This window comes from Jaculus jaculus, chromosome 5 (assembly GCF_020740685.1).
Source record: "Jaculus jaculus isolate mJacJac1 chromosome 5, mJacJac1.mat.Y.cur, whole genome shotgun sequence".
Taxonomy (NCBI): domain Eukaryota; kingdom Metazoa; phylum Chordata; class Mammalia; order Rodentia; family Dipodidae; genus Jaculus; species Jaculus jaculus.
The window spans coordinates 132935669-132961700 of record NC_059106.1 but is presented as its reverse complement, the minus strand read 5'-3'; the positions used below and the strand labels follow the sequence as shown (position 1 = coordinate 132961700).

Genomic DNA, 26032 nt, shown 5'->3' with positions numbered 1-26032 from the left:
ATATTCAAGTAATATTACTCTCCGATTCCCTGATATTAAGAGAATGAAGATGATTAAATGCATCTGAGGAACTCAAACTCCAGAGGTGAGATGATGGCCATAAACCTGCCAAGTGCTTTTATACAAAGAGGAACCTTAGAACTCATCCATGGCCAGGCTATGGTGTGCTCGCTTTTTTATGTACTTTTCTCATTGAATAAAGACGTTCTTGACTGCTACTAACTACCTGCAGTTACCAATGGAGTTACGGAGACAGTAGAGCACAGCGAGCTCTTTCAAGCTGTCTGTTATGATAATGCTGGCTTTGTGTGACGGTGCCTCAGCCACTGCAGTGTGTGTGTGCACGAGAGGAGTGGATGGGGAGTGCTCTCAGCTATGCACTTATGTAAAACAGCACATGAAAAATACTTTTCATAGCTCTATGGAACCCACCAAAGAAATAACTTTTAAAAAATCAGCGTGTCAGCTTCTGTCATTATCTTCTCCCGTCACATGGCAGCCCTGTCCTATCAGTGAGGTGCTAGGGCAGTCATGTTTCCCCACCGTGGCCTTCCTCTAAGTGCTACGTCATGTGCATCAGAAATCACAACAGCCACTTTAAGCTTCAATTTCTTCAGCCTCCCATTAAAGCAATCACTTTTTTCTAAAATGTCAGCCGCAAGAACATACAAGTCAGTGAGTAATGTGGCTGTGTCTGGAACAGCTTACCTTCGGGTCCAGGGTCCTGGGGTGATATGCTGGCAGGTTCCTTCAGCATCCTCATGTTTGTACCAGCTCTATAGCAGACAGTTGCCACAATTCCCTAAAATGTCACTAAGGCCTAGCACAGAAAATGAAGCAAGGAGTATAGAGTCTGTGTCAACCGGAAAGGAAAGATGCTGCCCGTGTGCCTTGCATGTTTGTTTCTCTTCAGGTCTTCACCTAGAGTACCAGTTTTGCTGCATCTCTAGATGTCCAGATGCCACCTTTATCCAAGACCTAGGTCACATGTTACTTTCTCTTACAAGTATCCCACCATCACTAGACTGAAGCATCACCTGTCTCCATGTGCTCTTGGATAGCACATAATGGAAACATTTCATTTTGGGTTGATAGGCATGTCTATGTAAGAACCCATTTCTCATTAATTTCTTTACCAAAACTAGACATTCAGTAAACACACCTGGCAGGAGTGTGCTCAGTACAGTCACCTCAGTGTTGATGAGAAAGGTGTCAGGTTGAGAGCCTGTGGTTCTGCGGGAGCATAATGCACGAGAGCACCCAGTTAGCTGCTCTTCTCCAAAAGCCATTCATTGTATTCCTCCCTGTACTCGAGAAGGGGTAGAGGCTGCATCCTTGCCATGAAGTGTTGTAAGTGGGGTTGACATGCTGCTGAATGACTTGGGTTAGTCACTGTTCTACATTCTTTAGTTAGAAGCAAAGTAATGTCACTAACTTGCTTTCTACCTGTTGTTCAAGATAGTTACAGTGACAGCGATTGTAAAATGTATGGAGATTTGATGATATTCCTGGTGCATTATAATAACAATTTGAGTGTTTGTGGCACTTAATTGTATCTAATGCTTTTCATGTTGATTGTATTGACACCTTGAATCCCCTTCTGGCTGCTCTTGGTTGCCAGAGGTAGAGAAGCAGTTTGTAGAGCCAGTGTGATTGGCTCTAACCCTTCTTTTCCTTATATATACTCGCTCTGTACCTGAGCCACTTCTCTACCTTCACCGTGCCTCAATTTCCCCATCTGTCAAGGGGGTAGTAAAACACGTTTCTCTCAGTTGAACTGGGGAGGAACCAATGAGAACAAAGCATAACATGTGTGAAGACATTATGATGAAACCTGTACCTTTGTATGCTGACTTAAAACTTACTCCTCCAACTCATTTTAGAAGTAAAAGGAAAGGGCATGCAGATAGTTACTTACACTACAAATATCATTTCAAGCCCAGACATTCATAAGACCCCAGATTTAAAAAAAAAATCCTCTCTCCACGAAACATTTTTTTTTTTTCTTTTGAAAGGCAAGTCATTAGGAAATAGCAATTGGAGCAAAGAGAGAGAAGAGACAGAGAGAGCGAGCAAGCACACGTGAGAGCGTGCAAATGACTTCAGCTTGATTAGGACTTTGAACTCAGCTGAACAAGCAGCTATTAGAGTCACATAGCCTGAGAGAAACTCCCTTTGTTGGTCGAAGAAAATGAAACTTGCACAGGGATGGCAGAGAACAGCCAGACAGAATCTGCTGTGTAGCACATCTGTTTGGGCCAGCTGTTGTCAGGCTTCGTAGGCATTCAGAGAATAACAGCAATGACTTCACGTTATACCAACTGCCATCTTGAGCTCTCAGAATAATTCCGAAATGTACATTAGGGCTCCCAATGTTTTGGCCAAGAATGAACATACTTTTCAGAGCAGCAAGAATGTGCGCTGTTTGGAGTCACTCTTCTGCAGTGTTGAGACTGCACTAGTTTAGCTTTTTTTGTTGTTTTCTTGTTTTCATCCCCACCCTACCACACCACCACTTTCTAGATCATCTTGAACAACCCAGCCTCCATGCCTTGCCTCTCCATTGTCTCATATGTCCAAGGATTCATCAACCATTAAATGATCTCCAATGTGGTTTTTGTCTGTTTGTGTGTTTCTGAAAACCACCAAGTGTGACCTATCTAGAGTTGCCTCCTTCATCTTCGAGAGGCCTAATTTCATAGATAAAAGAATGCATTCATGGCATCATTATACTAGTTCCCAGCAGAGTAAATTTATCATAGTGGTCACTAGGACATGGCACTGAATTTTAGCTTTTGATATGGAAGACGGTTTTATATGTTTTACTCTTTGCCCATCTCTGAGGCAGTCCCAGATCTTCCTTTCTTCTACTATTGTAAAGTTTACCATTAACCCTCCAGCCTGTGTCTGTGATAAGTAAATGAAACAGGTCTGCAAATAGCATGTCCATTTCTTTGGCTTAATCATAATGATGACAGCTAAATTCATTATTTTTTTTTCAAGAATTTGATGCTCATAAAATCTGCATCAGAATTATATGGGTGCCGTTTACATCCTTGGTTATCTTCTTTATGCACAGAGGAAACATCATTGACAAGTAGCATTTGATCCTAAGAAAGTTTTCTTTGGTAGAACCTTGTAATCTATAATTGCATTCCCCCAAAATGAGGAGAGGAGTTACAAAATCCCACTGGAAAAACATACTGCAGATAAATTGAGAGATGTGCATACTTTCTTTGTTGTAAGCATTGCTCTCTGGGAATGACCAGATGAAGTTAAATCTCAGGCTCTTCACTTATTATTAGGGAAATCTTCATACTTCAGTTTTCTCATTTGTGAAATCAGAATTGTAACTACCTCTCCAAGTTTCTTCAGTGGATAATGAGTTATTTAATGTAACATGCTTGGAATAGTGTTAGGCATCTGCTAAATATTTAGTATACCTTAATTACGTTCAGTCTCGTAAGTTATGAGTCCATAAATATATAAATAAAATGGCAAAGTATTTTTTGCCTTTCATAATTCATGAAAAAGTATAATGGATTACTTCAATGGGAATAATGTCATTATTCTTGCATTGGTTACTGATTAGAAATAGCGAGAACCACCCCATCATACCTCAAAAGAGCCCCAGCTGAAACTAAGAATAATTGGCGAAACAATTATTCTTAGTGCTGTTTTCTTGGTGAACCGGGTACCAGCACAAGGGTGAAGGAGAACAACATAGAGAACACTCAACTCCTTCCAAATCAGAGAGCCAGAGACACAGAGGCTCCCAAGACCTCATCAGTGAAGCAGACCCAAAATGAACCCAACATGACTCAAGGAAATTTTGTGGAAAAGGGGCCAGAAAGAATGTCAGAGCCACATGTTGGGTTATGATATACAGAGACATTTCCTCCTACCTATAAATGTGGGCAAACTCCAAAATGCATGACCCATATACCTCAACAAGGAGGGGCAAGAGGAAGGGGACAGGACATGGAGGAGGCTAACAATGGTACCAACTTGAGTGTATTCAGTGAGTACAAAACTAATTAATAAAAAATAAAATAAATAAATAAAAGAAATAGTGCATGCTCCTCACTTTTAGATTCCTAATCAGAAATGATCTTTCTTCCTTTATATTGAAGTGCTTATGAATGACACTAAGCCATTCATATCCTCTCATCCACCTTCATGACACATTTGAAAGACATTTGTAGATCAGATTTGACAGACTTTGTGAAGATTTAACACAAATAGTCATGAGCTGGTGTTAAATACTATCATGTGCCATGCATCATCTGAAGTATTACTCACAGAAGCTCTGAAATTGGGGGTATCAGCCCCTTCTCTTCTGCCTGCCTTCCATGCCATATATAGATGTAAAGGCTAATTCTGGGTTCTTTTTAAAGTGAGAAATGTTATACAAAATAAGTGGCATAACTGAACCCACTCACTCTGCTTCTAAAACCTACACTTTCTTCATTATACCACAATCAGTGTTTCTGAAAGTAAAAAGGGCCACATTACTCTCCATATTTTGGTATAATTAACATCATGCTTTAATCAGTGAGGTTGACTGTCTTGATTAACCTTTATGATAGATCATGTAAGTTTCATATTTCTAAATGAATATATAGAAGTGGCTGTAAATTAATGGAAAAACACTGAGCCTGGTTTGAAGGACTCATATTTAACTCCTGAATCTACCTCTTAGTATGGGTGTGATTTTGACTAAATCTCATCACAAAGTCAGTTAGAAAACCAGTGAGTTGATTCATCTTTTCATATGAAAGAAAGAAAAATGGAAAGGAAAGGAAATAGGGAGGGAGGAAAGAAAGTAGGAAGGGAGGAGAGAGGAGAAAGGAAATGAAGGGGAAGAAAAGGAAAAGGAAAGAGAAAGGAAATAGGAAGGGAAGCCCATAATTTTATGTTCTCAATGTAACAATCTTGTGGTTTTAAGGAGTTTTTCTAAAGGTTTGCATGTAGACTATAAAGAAGAAAAGAAATTCCAAGAGACATTAACCATATGATAGAATAGAAGGCTGTTTCAGGTCCTCTGAATATTTCCTCTCCTAATTCAAGTGCCTGATGCCGTCATGTTTTCAATACACACCCACCTATCATGACATTTATGCTCTCTTGAATCTGTATCATCCATTGATATACTTAGATACTATTCACAAGAATGATGTCAGTGCAACTCAAAAGGTAAGTCCTATTAATCTACTTTTTATGATGGAGCCACTAATATTTTGTAAAATACTCATGTTGCCATAAGTCACACAATTGGCGAATAGTGGATATGGGATTTAAACTCAAGGAGAATCTAGAAACCAGATTCTTAAGCATCTGATATACTGATTATAATTAACATTGAGTGATGTGGATGGTGTTGGTGTCACTTTTTTTCTTTATTCTCCTTCATGATCTTTGATTTCCTGACTGAATTTAAAATTCCATGAACTATTCAGTCATTATGGTAGTTGCCTTAATATCTAGTTACTACTAGCATTTGTGGACAATTTAATATAGATTTAATCAGAGGCTGCAGTTTCCTATACTACCTGAATACCCTAGAAACAAGAACTTTTGACTGTTTCCTGTTTCTAACTAGAAGCTTATTTTCCCACCATGTTGTGTCACTTTGATTTGATTTTCACAGGTCAAACAGAAAAAATCAAAAATAAAAAAATAAATTCTGTTATTCTTAAGCACTTTTCCTGCCTCCCTGCAGAGGGCCAGAAACACAATGTGACTGTGTGTCTATCAGAAAGTGGACTTGTTTGCCAAGGGTGGCACTATTGCTGAACAAAACATCTTTGCAAGCCAGGTGCCTTGATTGAACAAGAACCTCTTTGACTCAATTGAAAACCACCTAGTGTCAGATGAAATTGGGGGAAGTTAACCATTTGTTTGCTGGTTTGCGTTTCCCACGAAAAACTCAAAAACAGAAATTTACCTTAGCCACGGAAAGTGATGCGCCAAGCATCATATTTGCATATTAAAACTGAAAACCGCTTTTCATCTGACTTCAGTGTCTTGTGCCATACTCAGGCCTCTGTCAATGCCACCAGATAGAAACAGCTTGTACAGCACGAAAGTGTTTCTATGCGTGGAAGACTGAAATTCTAGGTGCCTTCATTTTTTTTTTTTTTTTCAGCCTGTCCACACTTTAATTCTTCATTCTTTTCTGGCTTCATGCTGAAAATACTAAAGAGGTTAGAACTCTATATTTTAAATAGCATGCTATTTTCAGAACAATATTTTTTTACTCCTATTAGACAAGTTAAAAGTATAAAGAAAAACTAAATTGTTCATACTCCTATCATCCTAACATAAGCCTAATGAACATTTTGCTAAATTTCTTTCTAGTATCTGTTTTTTTATATTCACATAATTAATTTACCACATATACTATACTTTCATAATCACCAGACATATTGTTTTAATATATTGAACATAGTAGCAAGAATCATGGGACAATTTAAACATTTAAAGCAGGTGAGTAGGCAAACCCCATTGTGAACAGAACCAACCCCAGGGCAAAAGCCCAGTAAAGGTGCTCGCTTCAGCCGCACATACACTAAAGTTGGAATGCTACAGAGAAGATTAGCATGGCCCCTGGGCAAGGATGACATGCAAATTTGTGAAGCATTCCATATTTTTAAAAATGAACCCAGCATGGCTCAGGGATATTTTGCGGAAGTTGGGGTGGAAAGAATGTCAGAGCCACATGTTGGGTCAGGATATGCAGACATTTATCGCACCAATAACTGTGGGCTAACTCCACAATGCATGACCCGTATACCTTAACAAGGAGGGGCCAATGGGGAGGGGGATAGGTCATGGATGAGCCTAATAATGGTACCAAACTGCCTGTATTTGCTGAATAGAAAACTAATTTGTAAAAAAAAGCCCAGTAAAGGGAAACACTCTGGTATCTTTTCAATAGCTCTTTATTAAAAGTGCAGTTTCTTAGTTGAATACAGCGGTACGTAGCTGTTATTGCCACACTTAAGAGGTGGAAGCAGGGGGTCAGGAATTCAAGGCTAGCTCTATACATAGCAAGTTCAATGCCAGCTAGAGCTATGTGTGTCAGAAACCCAAAAAGTAAGTAATGTTTACAGTTGTTCAAGGGTAACTTTTTTACAGAGCAACACATGGAAAGCCCTGGGGTGTGCTAAAATCTTTTCTAGCCAACACAGGAGCAAGTAGTTATTTTTCCAGGCAACCAAATAAAAATGAAACTTCTTCCCCTGGCAATTCACTGCCAGGTACTAGTGGGGCACAGCAGAAACAATTGTTTGAAAATACAACCATGGACAACAAGCCATTCCATCTATCAAACTTCTGTCATCAGCTTTGGGGCAACGGGTGAAACTGAGTCAAAGAAATAGTGTCTTGTAACTTTCCTGCCTTTGTGAATGGATAAAGCCCAATTAATGAGATGGCTTGTGGATTTTAGCCATAGTAATATAGAAAGAGCTTCTTTGAACATAGACAAGTTGCTCTGTTCTTTCAGAAGTGTCCCTGGAGTTAGAGTGAAGAGCACTAACGTGGACCCTGGAATTAGATTGACAAGAGAACTGTGACAGAGGTCCCAGTGCTGACACCTGTAGCTCGTGTTCCTTGTCTCCCTTTGTGCCCTGCAGATCTGGAATTCATCCATGCAAGGAAGAGTGAGGGAAGGCTGCTCTGTTCGCAACTACCCAACATGAGCTATTTTATGTCTTAGTGCCAAAAGCTAGGATGTCGAAAGGTGGACAGTGTGGAGGGCTGGCAAAGCCCACATTTACCAAGTATCATATGGTCCCAGGCCTGTAGTTAAAAGTTGTCGGAATGATTACTTCACTTGAAAAATAACTCATGTGAAACTCACACATACCACACTTAAGTACTTTACCAACAGTTCAGAAAGTGGGGGGTTACTGCAAAGACCAGTAAGCAAGCATTCCACTTATTTTATTTTATTTTTTTGAGGTAAGCCCAACAGACTGGCCTTTTTTATGAGAGAGAGAGAGAGAGAGAGAGAGAGAGAGAGAGAGAGAGAGGAAAAGGAGAGAGAGAAAGAGAATGAATTAGCACACCAGGGCTTCTCGCTGCTGCAACCAAGCTCTAGACACATGGCATGTGTCACCTTGTGCATTTGGCTTACATGGGCCCTGAAGAGTCGAACATGGGTCCTTAGGCTTTACAGGCAAGCGCTTTAACCACTGAGCCATCTCTCCAGTCCATTATGTTTTTTTTTAATTCAAGAAGAATTTTGCTGTTGCTAGTTCTAGCTGTCTTTCCTAGTATTTTTTCCCTAGTAATTATAATTGCTATTTATATGATGCTTAATATTGTATAATGCTTTTTGTATGAATTAGATATTACTACAGTCCAAGGCATATGTGAGAAAATCAATGATAGAATAACAGGATCCTATGGGAACTTAAAATGGCATCCTAGACATGAAGACTACAGGTCAGCAGTCTCCAGACCCAGGCACTTGAGGCTACCTTGGACTGGGGAGAAGAGAGGTAGCTATGGAGAGAGTCCATTTTTCCCTAGCTTAGGCTAGACTATAGCCTAACCCATATATATACAAGCACCACAGGCCCTTCAGTGCATGCCCAGCCCCAAGTCCTGACTGTAGTAACTTATCAGCAAGTGTATCTGGCTGAAGTTTAGAATCATCATCCCTTACCTATGACTCCAACTATGGCTTAAGAAAGGTGCCATAAAACCACCAGTACATGACATGATGAAAGGGAGACAGTAAAATAGAGGATGTGAGAAAATCAAGCTTTTGGAACATGAAGACTGACAGAATGGGCTTCACAGCTAGAATCAAACTCATAATGTCAAAAACTCTGAGACTTCATCCTTGTGTCCTGATCATTCATTCTTCAAGAGCTTATGAATAGAAGAGCAAAACTGTTGTTCTCGATTCCAGTGAGGAATGTGCATTTGTGGGTTCTAGTTGTTCACCAACAGTTAGTTCTCGCCTCCGCACCCACTGGCTTACTTCTCAGCCCATTGCTTTTGGACTGAAACATATGAGGTATTTAGCAAAGTTTCTGCCCTTGGCCAGAAGGTTTGTTTTATCCCATTACACAGTGAGACACTATGGACAGAATGGGGTACCCGGTGAGAATCAAAAAGTAGAAGCAGCCACAGGAAATCACAAACTGCAAACTTGACATAGCTAAATGGGAAGAGGGCTATTGCAATATATACATATTTTTTTTTCTGGCAGGCTTTCAGCTCTAAAATGGGGCTAATTCTACCTTTTGAAAAGAAGATAATTTCAATGTTTTTTATTTTCAAGAACACACAATTGAAGTCATTTTCCCTCTGAGAGAAGGAACTTCTTGTACATCGTTACAAATGGACAAGTAAAATGAGTGTCTCTGGTATGTAGCATGATAGACTACTCATTATCATGTAATCTTTCAGAATATTTTGGCTGCCTTTTTGCAGTGTTTTATTTGCCTCGATGGAGATTATTGGGTAAGATTCAGATTTTCACTAAGGTCAAGTTATCTAGTATTATGCAGGATATCAACAGCAGTAAGGACCAAATGGGAAAATGACTCAAAGCAACTCTCTGAAAGAATAATTTCAGAAGCTCACATAATGACAGGAGTGCCATATCCACTTTGTAAGATAGAACCATAGCCCATTGAAAGCATTGTGTTGTAGGGACAAGATCCATTCATGATGGTTGGGTATTGATTTGAGTCTTTGTCATCTGTGTCTTATTTCAGGCTGCTTTGTACATTTCCCTTTTTTAATCAGAAAAGATGGAGAAGATATGGTTGCTCATACTTGTAATCTCATCACTTGTAAGGTCTAGGTAGGACAATTGTGCTTTTAAGAACAGTTTGGATGACATAGAAAGTTCCAGGCCAGTCTGGAATACATAGCAAAACCCTGTTTGGAAAAAAAAAAAAATGGTGGAAACATTCCTTCTCTAGGCAATATAAGGGCATGAGCAGATACGGTGGTTAACCTTAATCGGTTCTTGATTTCATAACCTGAGGAGTGAAAGTTCAGTAGGCTGCAGGAGCCCTGTGAACTGCCCACTGCTTACTCAGATGTAGAATGCTGAATGAAGTTCTGGGTGTTTCATAGGGTGCTGACAAATCCTTTTTCCCTCTTGTAAGTGGAAATCTCCGTAATAATGAGGTTTCCACTTACTCAGTGCATATCTGTTTGTTTAGGTTACAAAGTATCTATAAATGTAGATATCTGTGATTTTACCCTAAAGATTAGTAGTGACTTGTACCCTGAAGATTATGGCCACAAACATATGGTAGAACAGAACAGAATAAAAGAAATATTTGAGACTATCATCTTCTATGTAAAAAAAAAAAAAAATCACAAAAACTAAGTACCAGGAAATGAATGATATGATCAAAGTCCCAGGGCAAGTTAAAGGTGGGAGAAAAGTACGGAAACCCTGAATAAGCAGAATTTGTCCCCCCATGCAATGATATACAGCTCATGCAGATCCTATGTAAGAATAAAAACATTTTCAGCATAATGAAATCTTGTACAAATATGCTAGATGTTTGCTATTCGTGTCATTACTAACCTAGTGGAATTTCCTTGTCCAGCAGGAATTATAAAATCCGTTTGCATTTTGTTTGCAGAAACAAGTCCTTATAATTGCACAGAACCACCCACTACTAGCAAAACCCTAGATGAACATATAATTTAACCTTTATATTACATCTTCTCCAGAATGACATTACCTGGGCTCTAGCAAGAAACTAAACTGCACAAAGAAAAAACAATTGCATTTAACGGGTGCCCTTTATCTGAGAAAAGAAAAGAAAACTTTTTTTTTTTTTTTTTTCGAGGTAGGGTCTCACTCCGGTACAGGCTGACCTGGAACTCACTCTGTAGCTCCAGGGTGGCCTTGAACTCACAATGATCCTCCCACCTCTGCCTCCCGAGTGCTGGGATTAAAGGCATGCACCACCACTCCCGGCAAGAAAACTTTTAAGAAGTTCAAATAGAATAAAAACTAATCACTGTTCCATAACTTTCAACTACTATCCTGATCATATTTGATCATATTTCTTTACTCTCCCTGTCCTGTAGGGGTATATATAAAACAAGTTAGTGTGCAGAATAGCTGGCTGTCATCTGTGTGGTAACTCAGGACTCAGACTTCCTTACTTGGAACTCACATGGCCTCATCTGAGACAAGTAATGAGAAGTGTGGACTAACTGTGTCCTCAGAGAGGAAGAAACTAATATTGGTCAGTAGTTAGCCACACTAAATAAATATCAAAGACCTTTGAAGCACATTAGTCATTAAATTGCTCAGAAATACCATGATGATGTTTGGTTGTATTTCTCAGTGGCTGTGGTGTTTGAAGATGTTTGCCAGTATGCTCATTTCAGAAGTATAAATTTAATACAGGCAACTAAACCATGAAAATCTCCTAATGATTTTCTCTAACCTAAAATGAAGTTTTGACATTGGCCAAAGCCATTTCTGTCACTTCATCCTAGCTCTGTTTACCCTCTTGACCTATAACTTTTGCTGATATATTCATTTATTTTATGCACATTATTCTTGGAATCTCTCCTTCCCTTCCTTTCTCCCTTTTTTTTGGGGGTGGGGGGGTTCGAGGTAGGGTCTCACTCTGGTCCAGGCTGACCTGGAATTAACTCTGTAGTCTCAGGGTGGCCTTGAACTTACGGTGTTCCCTCTATGTCTGCCTCCTGAGTGCTAGGATTAAAGGCATGTGCCACCACGCCCAGCTCCTTTCTCCCTATTTTGCTTTCTCCTTCTTTCCCTCCCACACTTCCTTTCTTGCTTTTCTATACTTTTCTTTTGAAGTATAATTTATACTTTAACAACAAAGAGGTCATTTCTTTCTAGCAGCCTTCTCCCATCTCAGAATCTAAACAGAAAAGAACCTGTTCAAATTTGGTAAGCAAATAGGGATAAATATTTGGAGAGTAAGAGGAATGATACTTTTTTTAAGACATCTGTGAAATACTGACAAAGTATGTCCTTAGAAATTTGACATTTTGATAATTTTGATATGTAAGTGCTAAGGATGGAATCTGTGTTTCTGGCTTGGTTTTATAGATGAGATTAGTTAGCTTTCTTTTTTTTTTTTTTTTTTTTTTGATTTCTGATTTGTTTTTGTTTTTTTGAGGTAGGGTCTCAATGTAGCCCAGGATGACCTGGAATTCACTATGCAGTCTCAGGATGTCCTCAAACTCACAGCAGCCCGCCTACCTCTGCATCCCGAGTGCTGGGATTAGAAGCATGCACTTCCATACCCAGCTGAGTTAGCTTTCTTTATTGGAAGCACCTCAGAAACATACTAAACTTGGACAATAATAAATTATGTCCAGTCCTTGTAAGTCCATTTCCTCTGGGTCCACCTGACATCTCAATACAGGGCTTGTCATGTGCTCTTCAATAGCTGTTGAGTTAATTCAAACAACTATCACCATTGTTATTTGAAGTAACATCATATGCTTTTATAGCATTACTTTGTGGAAGATGACATTTGGTTAGAAAAAATGCGTGAATGGAATTTGGATTCATATAACTCCTAAGCTTGGATTCAAGTTTTCCCTTTATTGCAAACTTTAGGGAAGAATTCAGGTGTCTTTCCCATCTTGACTCTCTTTTGCTACCTGAACTGAGATGATACAGGTGAGAGATTCTGAAATCCCCTTCATCACATAGTCGGAAAGCAGTCCAGTTCTATGAAGTATGTGATGCATATTATCTCACTTGCTTTCCCACACAGAGCAAGGTGTTTTGTCATCTCATCAGACAGGAAGGAATCAGAGATCATGCAAGGTTCCCAAGCTTCTTCTAGGACTCAAAAGTCATGTCACAGTTGTATCTCTTCCTCCAGCTCTAATGATCTTGCCACATATTATTTGATGTGTCTGTGTTCAGCCAGAAATCCCCATCTCATCCCACTCTTCCCCTCATGCTGTTTATCCAGAGAGCAGTTTCCAAATTAAATTAGAACCTTCTTTCTCTAAAAATCCGCATTATACTTTTCGGTTGCCAGGAAGTTCCTAAAAACATGTAGATATGTTCCCTATAGTCTATGTACTTGGCATTTTAAGTGAATGTTGTATGCATTTTAATAGATGCCATTTTTTTTTAAGGGGAATTTAGTTCATTAGATTTAGAGTTGGCCATGGCCTCACTAATGGTCTTCTGATTAATAGAAAAGCCACATACACCTATGTATCACAAGGCAACAATTAAATTCTCTTTCTCACTTTGGATTTAAATGGTGAGCCATTTATGATTTTTTTCTCACTCACACCAAATTGCTTCTCAACTTTGACCTTTTGCTTTTGGGATCAACCACTTAGTACAAATTAGAAACTGTTTCAGGATTTCAGTTATATTCAAAATATTATTATCCCTTTAAGTAATCATGGTTCAAAAAAAATCCTGTCTCAGGCTGGAGAGGTGGCTTAGCAGTTAAGCGCTTGCCTGTTAAGCCTAAGGACCCTGGTTCAAGGCTCAATTCCCCAGCACCCAAGTTAGCCAGATGGACAAGGGGGCACACGCGTCTGGAGTTGGTTTGCAATGGCTGGAGACCCTGGTGCACCCATTCCCCCCCCCCCTCTGCCTCTTTCTCTGTCTGTTGCTCTCAAGTAAATAAATAAACATGAACAAAAATAAATAAATAAATAAATCCTGCCTCAGAGACTGCAAAAGTAGAATTCTACATAATGTAAAGTAAAGAAACAAATTTAAAGTGTAGAAATCCCCTAGGATTCCACCCACTAGGAAAAAAAGAAACTCTACCTTTATGCTTTGGTATATGTCCTTTTAGACTTCTTTTCCCCCCCAGTTTCTATCTATGTCTATAAATAAACTACTTCCTTTCCAAACATGGTGTCATCATTTAGATAACCCTATTGTACAACATACATTGGTCATGTTTGCATAGTTATGCATAATGATTTACAATGTATTTATAGGATCCATTTGGTTAGTTATCACTTTTTAATTCATCCTTCTCTCATATATAGCTCCAATCCTCATTCTTGGTTACATAATTCCCTTTAATTAACTGAGCATTTTTGAAACTTCTTCCTAAAAGTAGATAGCATATACATATATATATATATATATATATATATATATATATATATATATATATGTATATGTGTATATATATATATAGATATATAGATATATAATTTCTAATACTGAATAATCATTCCTCCTATGTTTATTTCTATACATATATCTATCAATCTATTATGAATCTTATAGATACTTGTACATGTTTCTCATTCCCACTGGAGTCCTTTCCTCTCAAAAGCAAGCAGTATGCTTCATGCACCTGTGATCCCTCCCAGATGCTTCCATTATATCCACAGGAAACAAGGTTAACTAATAAATCCACTAATAATCCACATACCAACCCAATCCTATAGGACAAAGTAATGTTTGCATTTCCAAAGATGTCCTCCCTTTAGTGCCTAATATTTACTAAGTCAATGAGTGAGGCTAACTTGGGCTCTGCCCCAACTTTTACCATAACTAGCTTTGTTCCAGTATCTTTGGCTCTCAGTTTCTCTGTCTCACAGTGAGGAGGAGGATGTAATAATTCTTCAGATTATACAGCTGTGTTTTCTGTGTGCCACCTACAAGTGATCTTTCACTCAGTTCCCTCCCCCAATATTCAATCTAAATGTTCTAGAGGGGCTGTAAAATTTTACAGGAAGATTAGTGACTAACACAAGTTTCTTGGCTTTTTCACCTGCTTCACAGCTCAACTCTAAATTTGTGTATATTTGCAGAAAAGGGACAGCCTTTTTTTACAGTTAAGAAGCCAAAACACAAGCAGTAAAGTTTTACTTATATTGAGAAGGTATCTCGTGATTTAGACACCACACAAATGATGCCAACCCATCTTGGAATGGTTGAAAAAGTAGTTCGTAGTAGGAACAGTAACATTATAAAGGGCAAATGTTTGCTTTAGGGTTCCTATAACTGGTAATGCTTAGATTATATTGGCAATAGCAGGAGGATAAATATGCAGATTTTGGTTTTGTGAACATCTTCTTATAAATTCTACAAAAAGATACTCCAATCAATGTTTAAATGTATGAATATTGGGCAGCACATTCCAATCTCTTTCACTGTCCCGCCCTCACCCATTGGCAGTGGCTAGTATTATCATTGTGTTTAAACTGTTAATAACAGTATTTCTAATTTCATAATATCTTGACAATGATACTGTGGGTGACACAGAAAATGCCCAGTTACAATATAGGAAAAGGGAAATGATTGTGTTCCCCTTCGTGGACATAGAACAAAGCTATGTTATGTGTACTGTGCACTTCCTGTCTGCTCTGCTGCCTCATCCCAGATGTCAAAGAGCCTTCCACAGTGATGATGCACTTTCTATGGCTGCCTTATCTTTTCACTGCTGTATACCTTCCTCTTGGCTATAAAGTCTCTATTACTCATGTTGTTAATAAACATGCAGATGATAAATGGTGACTGATTAGTGATTGTTCAACAGAACAGATTCCTCCTGGTGGAAAACCTGGGTTTCTAACCTATTATGGGTGGCTTATCTAGATAAAACAAGAATAAAGAGGAATGTCCAAGTTCAGACACTGAATAAGTAATAAATTGTGCAGGTTCATTGCTTTCTCCTCTCTTGGTCAGAATGATTGCCTTCATTGATATCCAAACTACAGTTAAAAGCTATGCACTATTTTTTTTCAGGGTGGACACAGTGGGCCTATGGGGCCTCCATCGATTCCTCCATCGTTCCGCCCAGAAGATGAGCTTGAGCACCTGACCAAAAAGATGCTGTATGACATGGAAAATCCGCCTTCTGATGAGTACTTTGGTGAGTGGGACATCAAGTGAACTTCTGAAGTGAATATCCTGTTCTCTTTTCCCTACTGTGTGGTAAGGAATATTATCACCTCCCCTGGAGAAAAGTCTGAGTCCTGATTCCTGAGATGGGCTCTGCTAGCACCCAGTATGAGCATTGCTGAAGAGGCTGCATAAATATCCACTGAGCTTATACTGAAAGCTCTATAGTTCTTATAGTTACTTGAGGTTTAAAAGTCCAGACTTAGCTTTTGATAACTTAATAAGCTTCCCACGAGGCAAAAATTGAGTGTCTCGTGCTCATTCATGTTTCTTACTGATATATATATATAAAACTTGGAATCTGATAGGATTTAATTTTGAGCTCTTGATTCTTACCTTGACTAAGTTTGGAAACAATTGATCTCTATTTTTCATTCCTTTTCTCTTCAAAACTATGGATATCTGTTAACTCTAGTCTTTTTGATCCATTAGTATAAACATATGAGATATGTATCTGTAAGGTGCTGAGGACACATTCCTTAGAGCTTGTAGTGGTTCAAATGAGAAGACTAATGTACAAATGATTGTTAGAGTGAGCAGAAAGAGGTAAGAGTAAAAAGAAGGTCATGGTCAGATGTTAACAATATTTAATCACAGTCAGGAACACCAATAATGTTTTATAAAGAAATTGGTCGTATTTGAACCTGGACCCTTTAAACCTGTACCTCTCCATTTTCATTTATTTATTTATTTTTGTGATAGCAGGTTTCTGTGCAAGCTCTTAGAGACTGGTATTTTCATAACATGTAATTGAAATTAATTTCTGAGAAATAAAGTCAAAATTATAAAATATTAAATAATACAAAATGGAAAACTAAGTGTTATTATAATACATAAGAGATAATTAAAATACCCTTTTATTTTAAATTGATGTAAAATAGTGGCAAACACTCATTTGACATCTGTGTGTGCCTCATGATGGAGGGATAACATTTCTCAGTTAGGTGCTGTATTAATTATCTTCTCCTTGCTGGGACAAGGTTACACTCTACTTGACTTACATTTAAGGACCTAGGAAAGGCATGGCTGCAAAAAGATGAAGTAGAGCTGGTCATGCTGTGACCACAATCGGGAAGGAGGGAACAGTAAATATTGTTGCCCCTCCAGGTTTCTATTCTTTATGCATTCTAGGACCCCAGGGCATGAAAGGGTTCCACCAACAGTTGAGGTGATTCGCTCCACTTCAATTAACATAATGTAAAGATAGTCCTTTACAAACATGCAAAGAGACTAAGCTTCATAATCCCTTACAAGTGATTCTACTTCCTGCTATTTGACAATGAGTTCATACCATCACCAAGTCTATTGGAGCCTGCTTTCAGAGTAGGTTGTTTAAAGATTCTTAGGGAAAGGCTGTGGAGGAAGCATAATGAGTAAAGGCTACAAAGTTGAAGACTGCACAAGGGTTTTGCTTCCTCACATATTTCTCTTTTCTTCCCTTTTGCTTCCTATTTGGGGTAGGCAATGAAAGGAAAGCCACAAGGTGGATGGAATGGGAGTCACTGGGATATGAACAGCCTGGGCTTTATTTGTATGCAGGTGGCAGTGTAGTTTGCCTAAAGAGGCAAGAGTGTGAATAGGAAGTTTGATTCCATCACTTCTGTTCCCTTGCTGGCTAAATAATGCTGTCTTAGCTCAGTTTCCCACCTTAGTGAAGCAAAGACATGAAAGGAATGCTTTGTAATATTTCTTTCAATGTTAGTAAATTTACTATGGAAACATTAATCCAAAGACATACAGCAATAAAGCTATAAAGAAGTTTATGAGAACTGGAATAAAAACAACCAAGATTTTTGATTATTCAAATATAGTAAAAATATATCATGTTGTATTCATTATAGTGGGTGGTGCTTTTAGTTCAAGTATAAGATAAACTTTTTAAAACCATGTTAAGAATGAAAAATAAGGTGTCTTTCTTAGATTATATAAATAAAAACTAAATTCTAATTATGTGTGTTTCAAATATTACTGGTACTATATATGTGTGTGTGTGTGTGTGTGTATACATTTATATTGTGTATATATGTGTGTGTGTATACATTTATATTATGTATGTATGTGTGTGTGTGTGTGTGTGTGTATAATATATATTAACAGAACTACGATGATAATTGTGTTCATGGATATAAACACTTTGTACAACATATAAAATTATTGTCTTTATACTTAAGAAGGCTCCTAACTTTACTACATACCAGCTTAGAAAACTTGATCAATTTACTTTCTCTCTAAAATGTCATTTTTATTTCATCTATAACACAGAAATAATAGCTATCTTATACTGTTACAGTGAGTAATGAATGAAATATTTATAGAAAGCACTTAGCCAATTCTTGGCATGCAGAAAATGCTTAGTAATCTGAGTTTTCCAATGCTCCTGTGGTTTGTAGTTTATTTAAGAAAATTAGATACCCCATCAAAAACCCATCAATAATGCTTGATTTAAATTTACATTCCTAGCAACAATAGAACATCTGTCACCCATTGGTAAGTAATCATTACCAAGTGCAGGTTATTAACCAGGAGAGAGAATTGAGAAAATGGCTGATTTTATTGAGTGTTTATGATATACCAGCACCATATATATATACACACACACACATACCCCTAGGAAACTGACTTCTTTCATCCTTACAGAAAACACAGAAATGGGAAATAGGTGCTGTTTTCATTTGCAGATTAGGGAATTAAGGCTAATTAAGTATAAAATATTTTACCTAATACTAATAAATAAGTTGCAGAATTACACTAAAAGCTTTCTATCCAACCTGTTTCTTTAAAGCATGCTATAGGGGGGTGAGGAGAATTAGTTCGGCTGTATACTTTGAAAAGGATTGATTATGGAGATTGCCCTTGGACAGCTAGGTAATGAAGGATGAGTATACAGTCCTAACTAGATAAAATACGCACTATATAAGTTGATCTAGATCATTGAAAGAAAATACACTTTTATGTGCAACACATCAAAGTGTGAGTTCTTTGACAGGCTAATCTTCTAAAACTATTGGGTTCAAATGTGGCTTTTATCTTTGGAAGTGCCTAAAATCCTAACAGGAATATGTACAAGATTATGGGGTTTTGTTTTAACATGACTTATGCTACCAACATTCTTAGAAATTTCAGAAGATGGTAATATCCAGAAATAGGTCCTTGGTTTGAATGTTATCCCTATCTATTTAGCAATGTAGACAGGAGGTAACAAAGATATGTTGACAAAATTGTCTATTATTGTTTCTCTCTCTAATGTTTCCATCATCTTCTCTGAGAGGTCATTGTGCTAGGTTAAGAACACCCAGATGGAGTGAAGTTGTACCATCATGAGCCTCATGTTCCTGGGACAATAACAGCCCCTGCATAATGACTTCACAGCAGATTTCAGCCTAGTGAGGAGACTTGATTTAGATGCTACAAGAGTATAGAAGACAAGGGCCATAAGCCTGCCTGAAGATAGAAAGAGGGTTACGTAGCCCTGTTGGTATCAAGAAGAGTCAACAGAGATGGATAAAGTTGTCACTTACTCTCTTTTGGAGTATTACCTTAAAGGGGCAGGGACATGGCACCATAGATAAAGCATTGTCCTCGCAAGGATGAGGACTAAATGTCAATTCCACAACACTAACATAAATGCCAGAGAATATGACAGCTCACCTGTAGTGACAGCATTCAGGAGGCAGAGGCAAGAGATTCCCAGGGATCAATCTACCTAGACTAGTTATACTGGTGGTTTAAGTGAGAGTCCTTGCCCAGGCAAGTAAAGTGGAGAACAGTCAGAATAAAAAAGAGACACCTTGACCTCAACCTCAGGTCTACACACACATGCATACACATGCATGTAAACATCCGTACATATGCAGACATATATACAAAAGCAAGGAACAATGACCTCAAGTCTATTCTGGATGGAAGCAGCATTGTCAGGCACTACACTAAAAGAACGTCCACTGTGATTCCATATGTGGCTTCCACTAAGCCCCAGTAGCTTACTTTTTCTACCATTGCCATTTAGTAGTGGAATTTTCATGGAAACAATGAATGATATGCTGAAGGTGAGGGAGTGCTCTTATGTCTAAGATCTCCGGCTATAACACCAGATTCTCAGGGAGATAGGGGGAACAGAGTGTACATGGGTGCTGTTAGCAGAGGACATGCTCTTGGGATCACTCCATGATACACTTTTTTAGATCCATTACATGGAGTTATTCATAACATGTATCATCACTGTTTATATTTATGGAGACTATTATCACTTGTAATATTTATTTGCATTTGAAGAAAAAGTAAAATTATGGTATGCTTAAAAACAACACATGTTAGATGCAGGAGTACAAATCATTTTTTTAATTTTTTTTTGTTTTTATTTATTTATTTGAGAGCAAGAGAGAGAGAATGGGCATGCCAGGGCTTCTAGCCACTGCAAACGGACTCCAGATGCATGCGCCCACATGTGTACTTGACTAACATGGGTCCTGGGGAATCAAGCCTCGAACTGGGGTTCTTAGGCTTCACAAGCAAGCACGTAACTGGTAAGCCATCTCTCCAGCCCAGTAGTACATATCTTTAATCACAGAATTCCTGTAGCAAGAAGGGATATGGAGACAAGAGAATTCCGGGAAGTTATTAGACCATCCATCTGTCCTGGTACACACAGCAATAACCAAATACCCTGCCTCAAAGCTCACAGATAAGTATGCTCTGGGAATTTGGCAAGTAAAACATGCACAGATAATAGTCTGTGAAGAGATGTGCATCATAGCATTTCACATCATCAACAGACATAGAAATACTGTATTTCTCAATTAAAGAAAGACTTTCAGGTTTTGTAAATAGTCACAATAGCATAACTAAACCTGATGTTATTAGCTATCCCATAATATTATGAAATGTGCACTAAATATAATCCATACTGTAGTGGTTTGACTCAGATGTTCTTGCATAAATTCATTTGTTTTGAGGGCTTGATCCCTAGCTAGTGGCAATTTCAGAAGTAGAACCTTGCTGGAGAAGGTGTGTTGTTGGGGTGGGCTTACAGGTGTTATAGCCAGATTCCTCCTTGCCAGAGCTTGGCTCTGTTTTACACCTGAGGTGGCAGAGGTGATGTTCAGCCTCTGCTCATGCCATGCTTTCCCCTGCCATAATGGAACTTCACCTTGAGACTGTAAACCAAAATAAACCTTTTCCTTCCATCAAAAAAAAAAAAAAAAACCTACTACCAAATCAGATATCAAGTGACCCAAAGGCCCCCAACACCTCATCACTGAAGCAGACCAAAAATGATCCCAACATGGCTCAGGGAAATTCTGCGGAAGAGGGGTCGGAAAGAATGTCAGAGCCACACATTGGGTCAAGATACACAGAGACATTTCTCCTACCCATAACTGAGGGCTAACTCCACAATACATGACCCATATACCTCAACAAGGAGGGGCCAGGGGGAGAGGGTAGGACATGGACGAACCTAACAATGATACCAACTTGACTGTATTCACTGAGTACAAAACTAATTAATAAAAAAAAAAATTTAAAAAGATCCTGCAACATTAACTAATAGGAAAGGAGTCATGGGAACCTTTTTCGTTAAACTGCAGGAAAACCGTATTATAGTCAGCTTTGTTCATTTTGGTGCTGCCAAAATAAAGTATCTGAGATTGGATAATTTATATTAAAAAAAAAAAACAGGGGAAGGAGAAGACTGACCCTGAGTTTGTCTTTTGACCCCTAGACACACACTGTGGAATGTGCTTTCACACACACACACATGCACCAGATTGGGAGGGGCGGGGGGATGAATATTAGTTAAAATTGTTGGGAGAACTATCAAAAGCACACCTCACAGATGAAGTAAGTAGAAAAGGTACCTTCATGGTAAGTCTTCTGGAAGTGACCTGAATTCAAGTGATGAAATTTGCCATTACCAATAATTAGTCAAAATATCATATGCTGGAGGCTGGAAAGATTGATCAGTGGTTAAAGGCACTTGCTTGAAAACCCTGTCTACTTGGTTTTATTTCCCAGTACCCATGAAAAGCCAGATGCAGAAAATGGCACATACGTCTAGAGTTTGTTTTCAGTGGCAGGAGACCATGGGGCAACCATACTCACTCACTTTTTATCTGTTTCTCTCAAAATAAAAAAAAAAGATAAAAATATTTTTAAATAGCATATGCTAAGTGAAGTGATATAAATATTCCCTTTATAATAACTTTGCTAAAATACATAACTTTAATCCATCCATTAGGAAACAAAACATTAAAATCCTAATGATGGAGTATTCTTCAAGACAACTATCCTGAATTCTTCAGTCTAGTCTATATAAGAAAAGACTATTCTAGCTTAAAAGAAGTTAAAGAAGCATGTTATTCAAGTGGATAGCATGTTTCTTGATTGAATTCTGTATTTAAAAATAACTTTAATGGATTTTGTGCCAAGTTAGAATAATTTTAATGTGAACTATATATTAAATGATACATCCGTGTTAGATTCTTGAGGATATTAATTGCTTGTGGTTATGTGGGGAAATACCCTTGTGTTTAGGAGTTACTTAAGGCATTAGGAGGATAAAGTGCAATGTTGCCTACAACTTACTTTAAAAAAAGTGACAGCTATATATAATAGATGATGGACAGTTAGGTGAATGAACTGGATGGAATAACAGAGGTAGGAATATATATGTTATGGGACATCAGAATCACCCAGGTCAAAGAAGCTGGAGATGCTGTGAACATAGAGTTATGAAAAGAGAGTCCTCCTGGTTTTGTGATGAGACTTTTAACAAATGAACTACTTAAGAATCCTTTCATAATTGGGCAAGTAATGGCCTTCCTGTATTCTAAACATGACTAATGCTCACACTGGATAATGAAGCTTCCATTCGCTGTGTGTGCATTTCATAACTTTTCATCAGACATTTGTGCTTTGCATTCCTGGTGAGATGAGGACCACTATAGCAGTGATGACAAAAGTGGGTGTGTAAAGTACCACAAGTTAAAAACCATAGCCAGGGTCTACAGAGACTGTTTAGTGGGTAAAGTACTTGCGATAAAAACGTGAGTACTGGAGTCCAGACCCCCAGAGCCCATGTAAAAGCCAGATATTGCAGCAGGCATCTTTGATTCTAACCCCAACTGTGACAAGATGGGAAACAGAAACCAGTGAATTCTGAAAACTTTCAGGCCAGCTAGCCTGTTGTGCAGCAATAAACAACAGAGAGAGCAAGAGTCAACCAAGGTAGAAGGAGAGGAGTGGCATTTGGGATTGTCCTCTAACTTCTACTTGCATGTCATTGCATGCAAACTCACATTTAACAACATGAACACACACTCATACACATCATAGTCACACACGTATAAAAATGCAGCCATGGTGTGATTAAGAGATCTAGTGGTGTGTTTCCTTTTTACTTTTTTCAGAGAGGTAGACAGAGATCAGACAGACTCAAAGAATTGTTCATGCTTCATAATTTCAGGATTGGGACTCTTCTGATGTCATATCCATTTTGATTCTTTACCATTACATAAGTGCTTGTGCCATTAGTAGAGGGTGTCAGCAGGTGACTCTTGGAATGTCATGTTATTTGTTTTCTTTGGAAGTCATATCCAAGTGAGAGATATGACCATGACAATATATTCTGTATTCTGGACTTCAATAATAATTGTTACATATTATCATTAGCCATTTGAATTAATTGATGACATGTAAGCATGTCAATTTGGGGGGGAGGGCTTAGATTTGATTATATAATTAATTAACTTTATTAGCTTCCTTCACCGTGTCTGTTGACTTTGGAAGAAGGCAAGTCCTGGGAAGCTTCAATTCATTTTTCCTATATTCATATCATTCAACTGTATCTCTTCTGGTATTTTCTAAAGTGATTGCTTCAGATAATGTGCTTGTTTTGGCATTTCTCTGTTGTCCCCTATCCAACTTCATTACACATTATGACAATCATGTTATGGCATTAAGTATATGCCATGGAGGGCGAGCCATCACCTACCATTTAGAAAAGTCCATAGTTTCAAAGGGAAGGGAAAATATATAAAATGTGAGTAAATCCTATCTCCTTGCACTTGGTAATCTGAGCATGACTATATGTCTTTCCAGGGGCAACAGTGAGGTCCAGCAGGCCTATAAACACTGCCCAGTAAGGAGAAGGATGGACACAGAAGAATTCAGTTAACCAGACAATGAGACTCTAGTCCCACTCATTTGCAGCAAACTCTAAGCCCTTACCAAGTTCTTTTTTTTTTTTCTTGAAACAGTCTGTTTTCCTGAAAAACTAGAAATGTATGCTTATATTTGAAGAGATTCTCCATTCCAGTGATAAATGTTAAAATGATTATGGGGTTCCAAATTAGAAATCATTATAATTTATGGTAAATTTAGAATTTACAAGAAGGAAAAAATTTAATGAGATATAAAATGAATAGAGAAAAGCAGGATCATTGCTAGAAAATTGGGGAACAGCATAACAACAGCTCTAAGCTTACCATTTATAGATAGTTTTAAGGGGAAAATATAAAGAAATGTTGACTTCATATATAGATAACCTTGGGACATCACTTTGAAATTACCCAAGAGTTTTCTGTGTTTGCAGACATCAGAACCTCTAAGATTTCTGCTTTCATCTCAGGAAACAAAAAAAAACAAAAAAAAAACAAAAAAAAAGTACATTTGAAACATTACATCACTGTATGTCTAGTACTATGGCATGATTCTAAATAGTATTTGGGCCAAGCTCATCCTAAGGTGCTAAACTATTGGAACACAGTACCTCTGAAAGTGGATGTTGAAATATATCTCAGTGAATTGAAAATGTCTGACAGCATATTTTAAGCATGAAGCTGTAATTATCTTGGCATTGTTTATATGGTGTTGTCTTATTCCTTTTTTGAAAATCTGAAGTGTGTGAGCTTTAAAACTGTTTCCTGAGCTATTTGAAGAATCACTATGCCTTCAAAGTGTAGCACTAGGTAAATTCTTTTCACAGAACTTGGCTTTTATCTAAGAGAGGTTTTGTTGAGCTCTGAGTGTTATTAGTGAAAGATATTTAGGATTTTCTCATGACAATGGGATTTTTAAAAATTCACTAAGTCACACACACACGCATGCTATAACAAATGATACTATTTTATCCCCTCTCCCCTGGTCCTGGTTCCCTAGGGCCCTCCTGAGTGGGGTTATGGAATTCTCTATGGGGTCATAAAGGCCTCAGTCAGTCCCCATGGAGTAGTGGGGACTATGCCTTAGCGTATCTACTCTGTGGCTCTTCCAATCTTTTTGCACCCTTTTTCACAATGTTCCCTTAGCTAATATAGGCCTTTTGACAGTCTGATTTAGCATTGAGTTCCCTGTGGCCTCTGAATTTCTGCTTTGATAAGTTGTGGTTGATCCCCATGTCTTACCACCATCACCCTGGAACTGGTTGTCAGTCTAGCAGTAAGAGCAATATTTATGGTGCTGAGTTCACTGCAAATTCTCCTGGACCCTAGGAGGTATAGCATGTGCCTATCACCCCAGCCTCTCAGAAGGCTGAGACAGAGTATTGCTTGAGTCCAGGAGTTCTGGGCTGTAGTGCATGCTATACTAATCAGGTGTCTGTACTAAGTTCAGGATCAAACTGAGTGGGAAGACCACTAGTGTGCCTAAGGAGAGGTTAACTGGTCCAGGATGGAAGACAGGATTTTGATTAGAACCAGGCTTCTTCCAAAGGATAGTTGGACAGAGGTGGAAAATGAGGCAGCATGAACAGGAGACACTAGTAAAGCCTGAAGGGAAAAGGAAGAGTGAATAGATGTGTGCAACCATTCCTTTAATGATAATACACTCTCTCCAAGCCACACTAACCATCTTCCCAACTGAGATGAAACTGGAGGTTCAGAGATGTTTATGAGTAAAAACAGATCTAGAATAATTATGACCCAGTCCATTTACTTCATATTATAGTTGAACTAATTGCTGAGAGAGCATGTCTGCAATATTTGGCTAAGATGCTTAAGAGAGTGGGTACATTTGAAGCTGTGGAAGGAAAGAATAGCTGGGCTCCTGCCTGACTGCTCCATATGCAAGAGGAATTTGGCTAAGATATGTGACTGCAGCATTAGCAACAAAGATAGGCATAGGATAGAGGAATTGGCATATTCTCATTCTCTA

General features: G+C 38.3%; 1 protein-coding gene and 1 non-coding gene across 3 annotated transcripts in view; both read left to right on the top strand.

Annotated features, from left to right (window-relative positions):
• The window catches only part of LOC101606456 (LIM domain containing preferred translocation partner in lipoma), a 681167-nt gene that overhangs the window by 507356 nt on the left and 147779 nt on the right, over positions 1-26032 (top strand). For both annotated transcript variants that reach the window (XM_004654280.2, XM_045149850.1), the window contains exon 8: positions 15731-15857. In XM_004654280.2, coding sequence (XP_004654337.1) covers positions 15731-15857 — 127 coding nt within the window. The remainder of the gene's footprint in view (positions 1-15730; positions 15858-26032) is intronic.
• On the top strand, positions 6548-6654 carry LOC123461118. Its single transcript, XR_006637436.1, has one exon. It is a non-coding gene; the product is annotated as a U6 spliceosomal RNA (small nuclear RNA).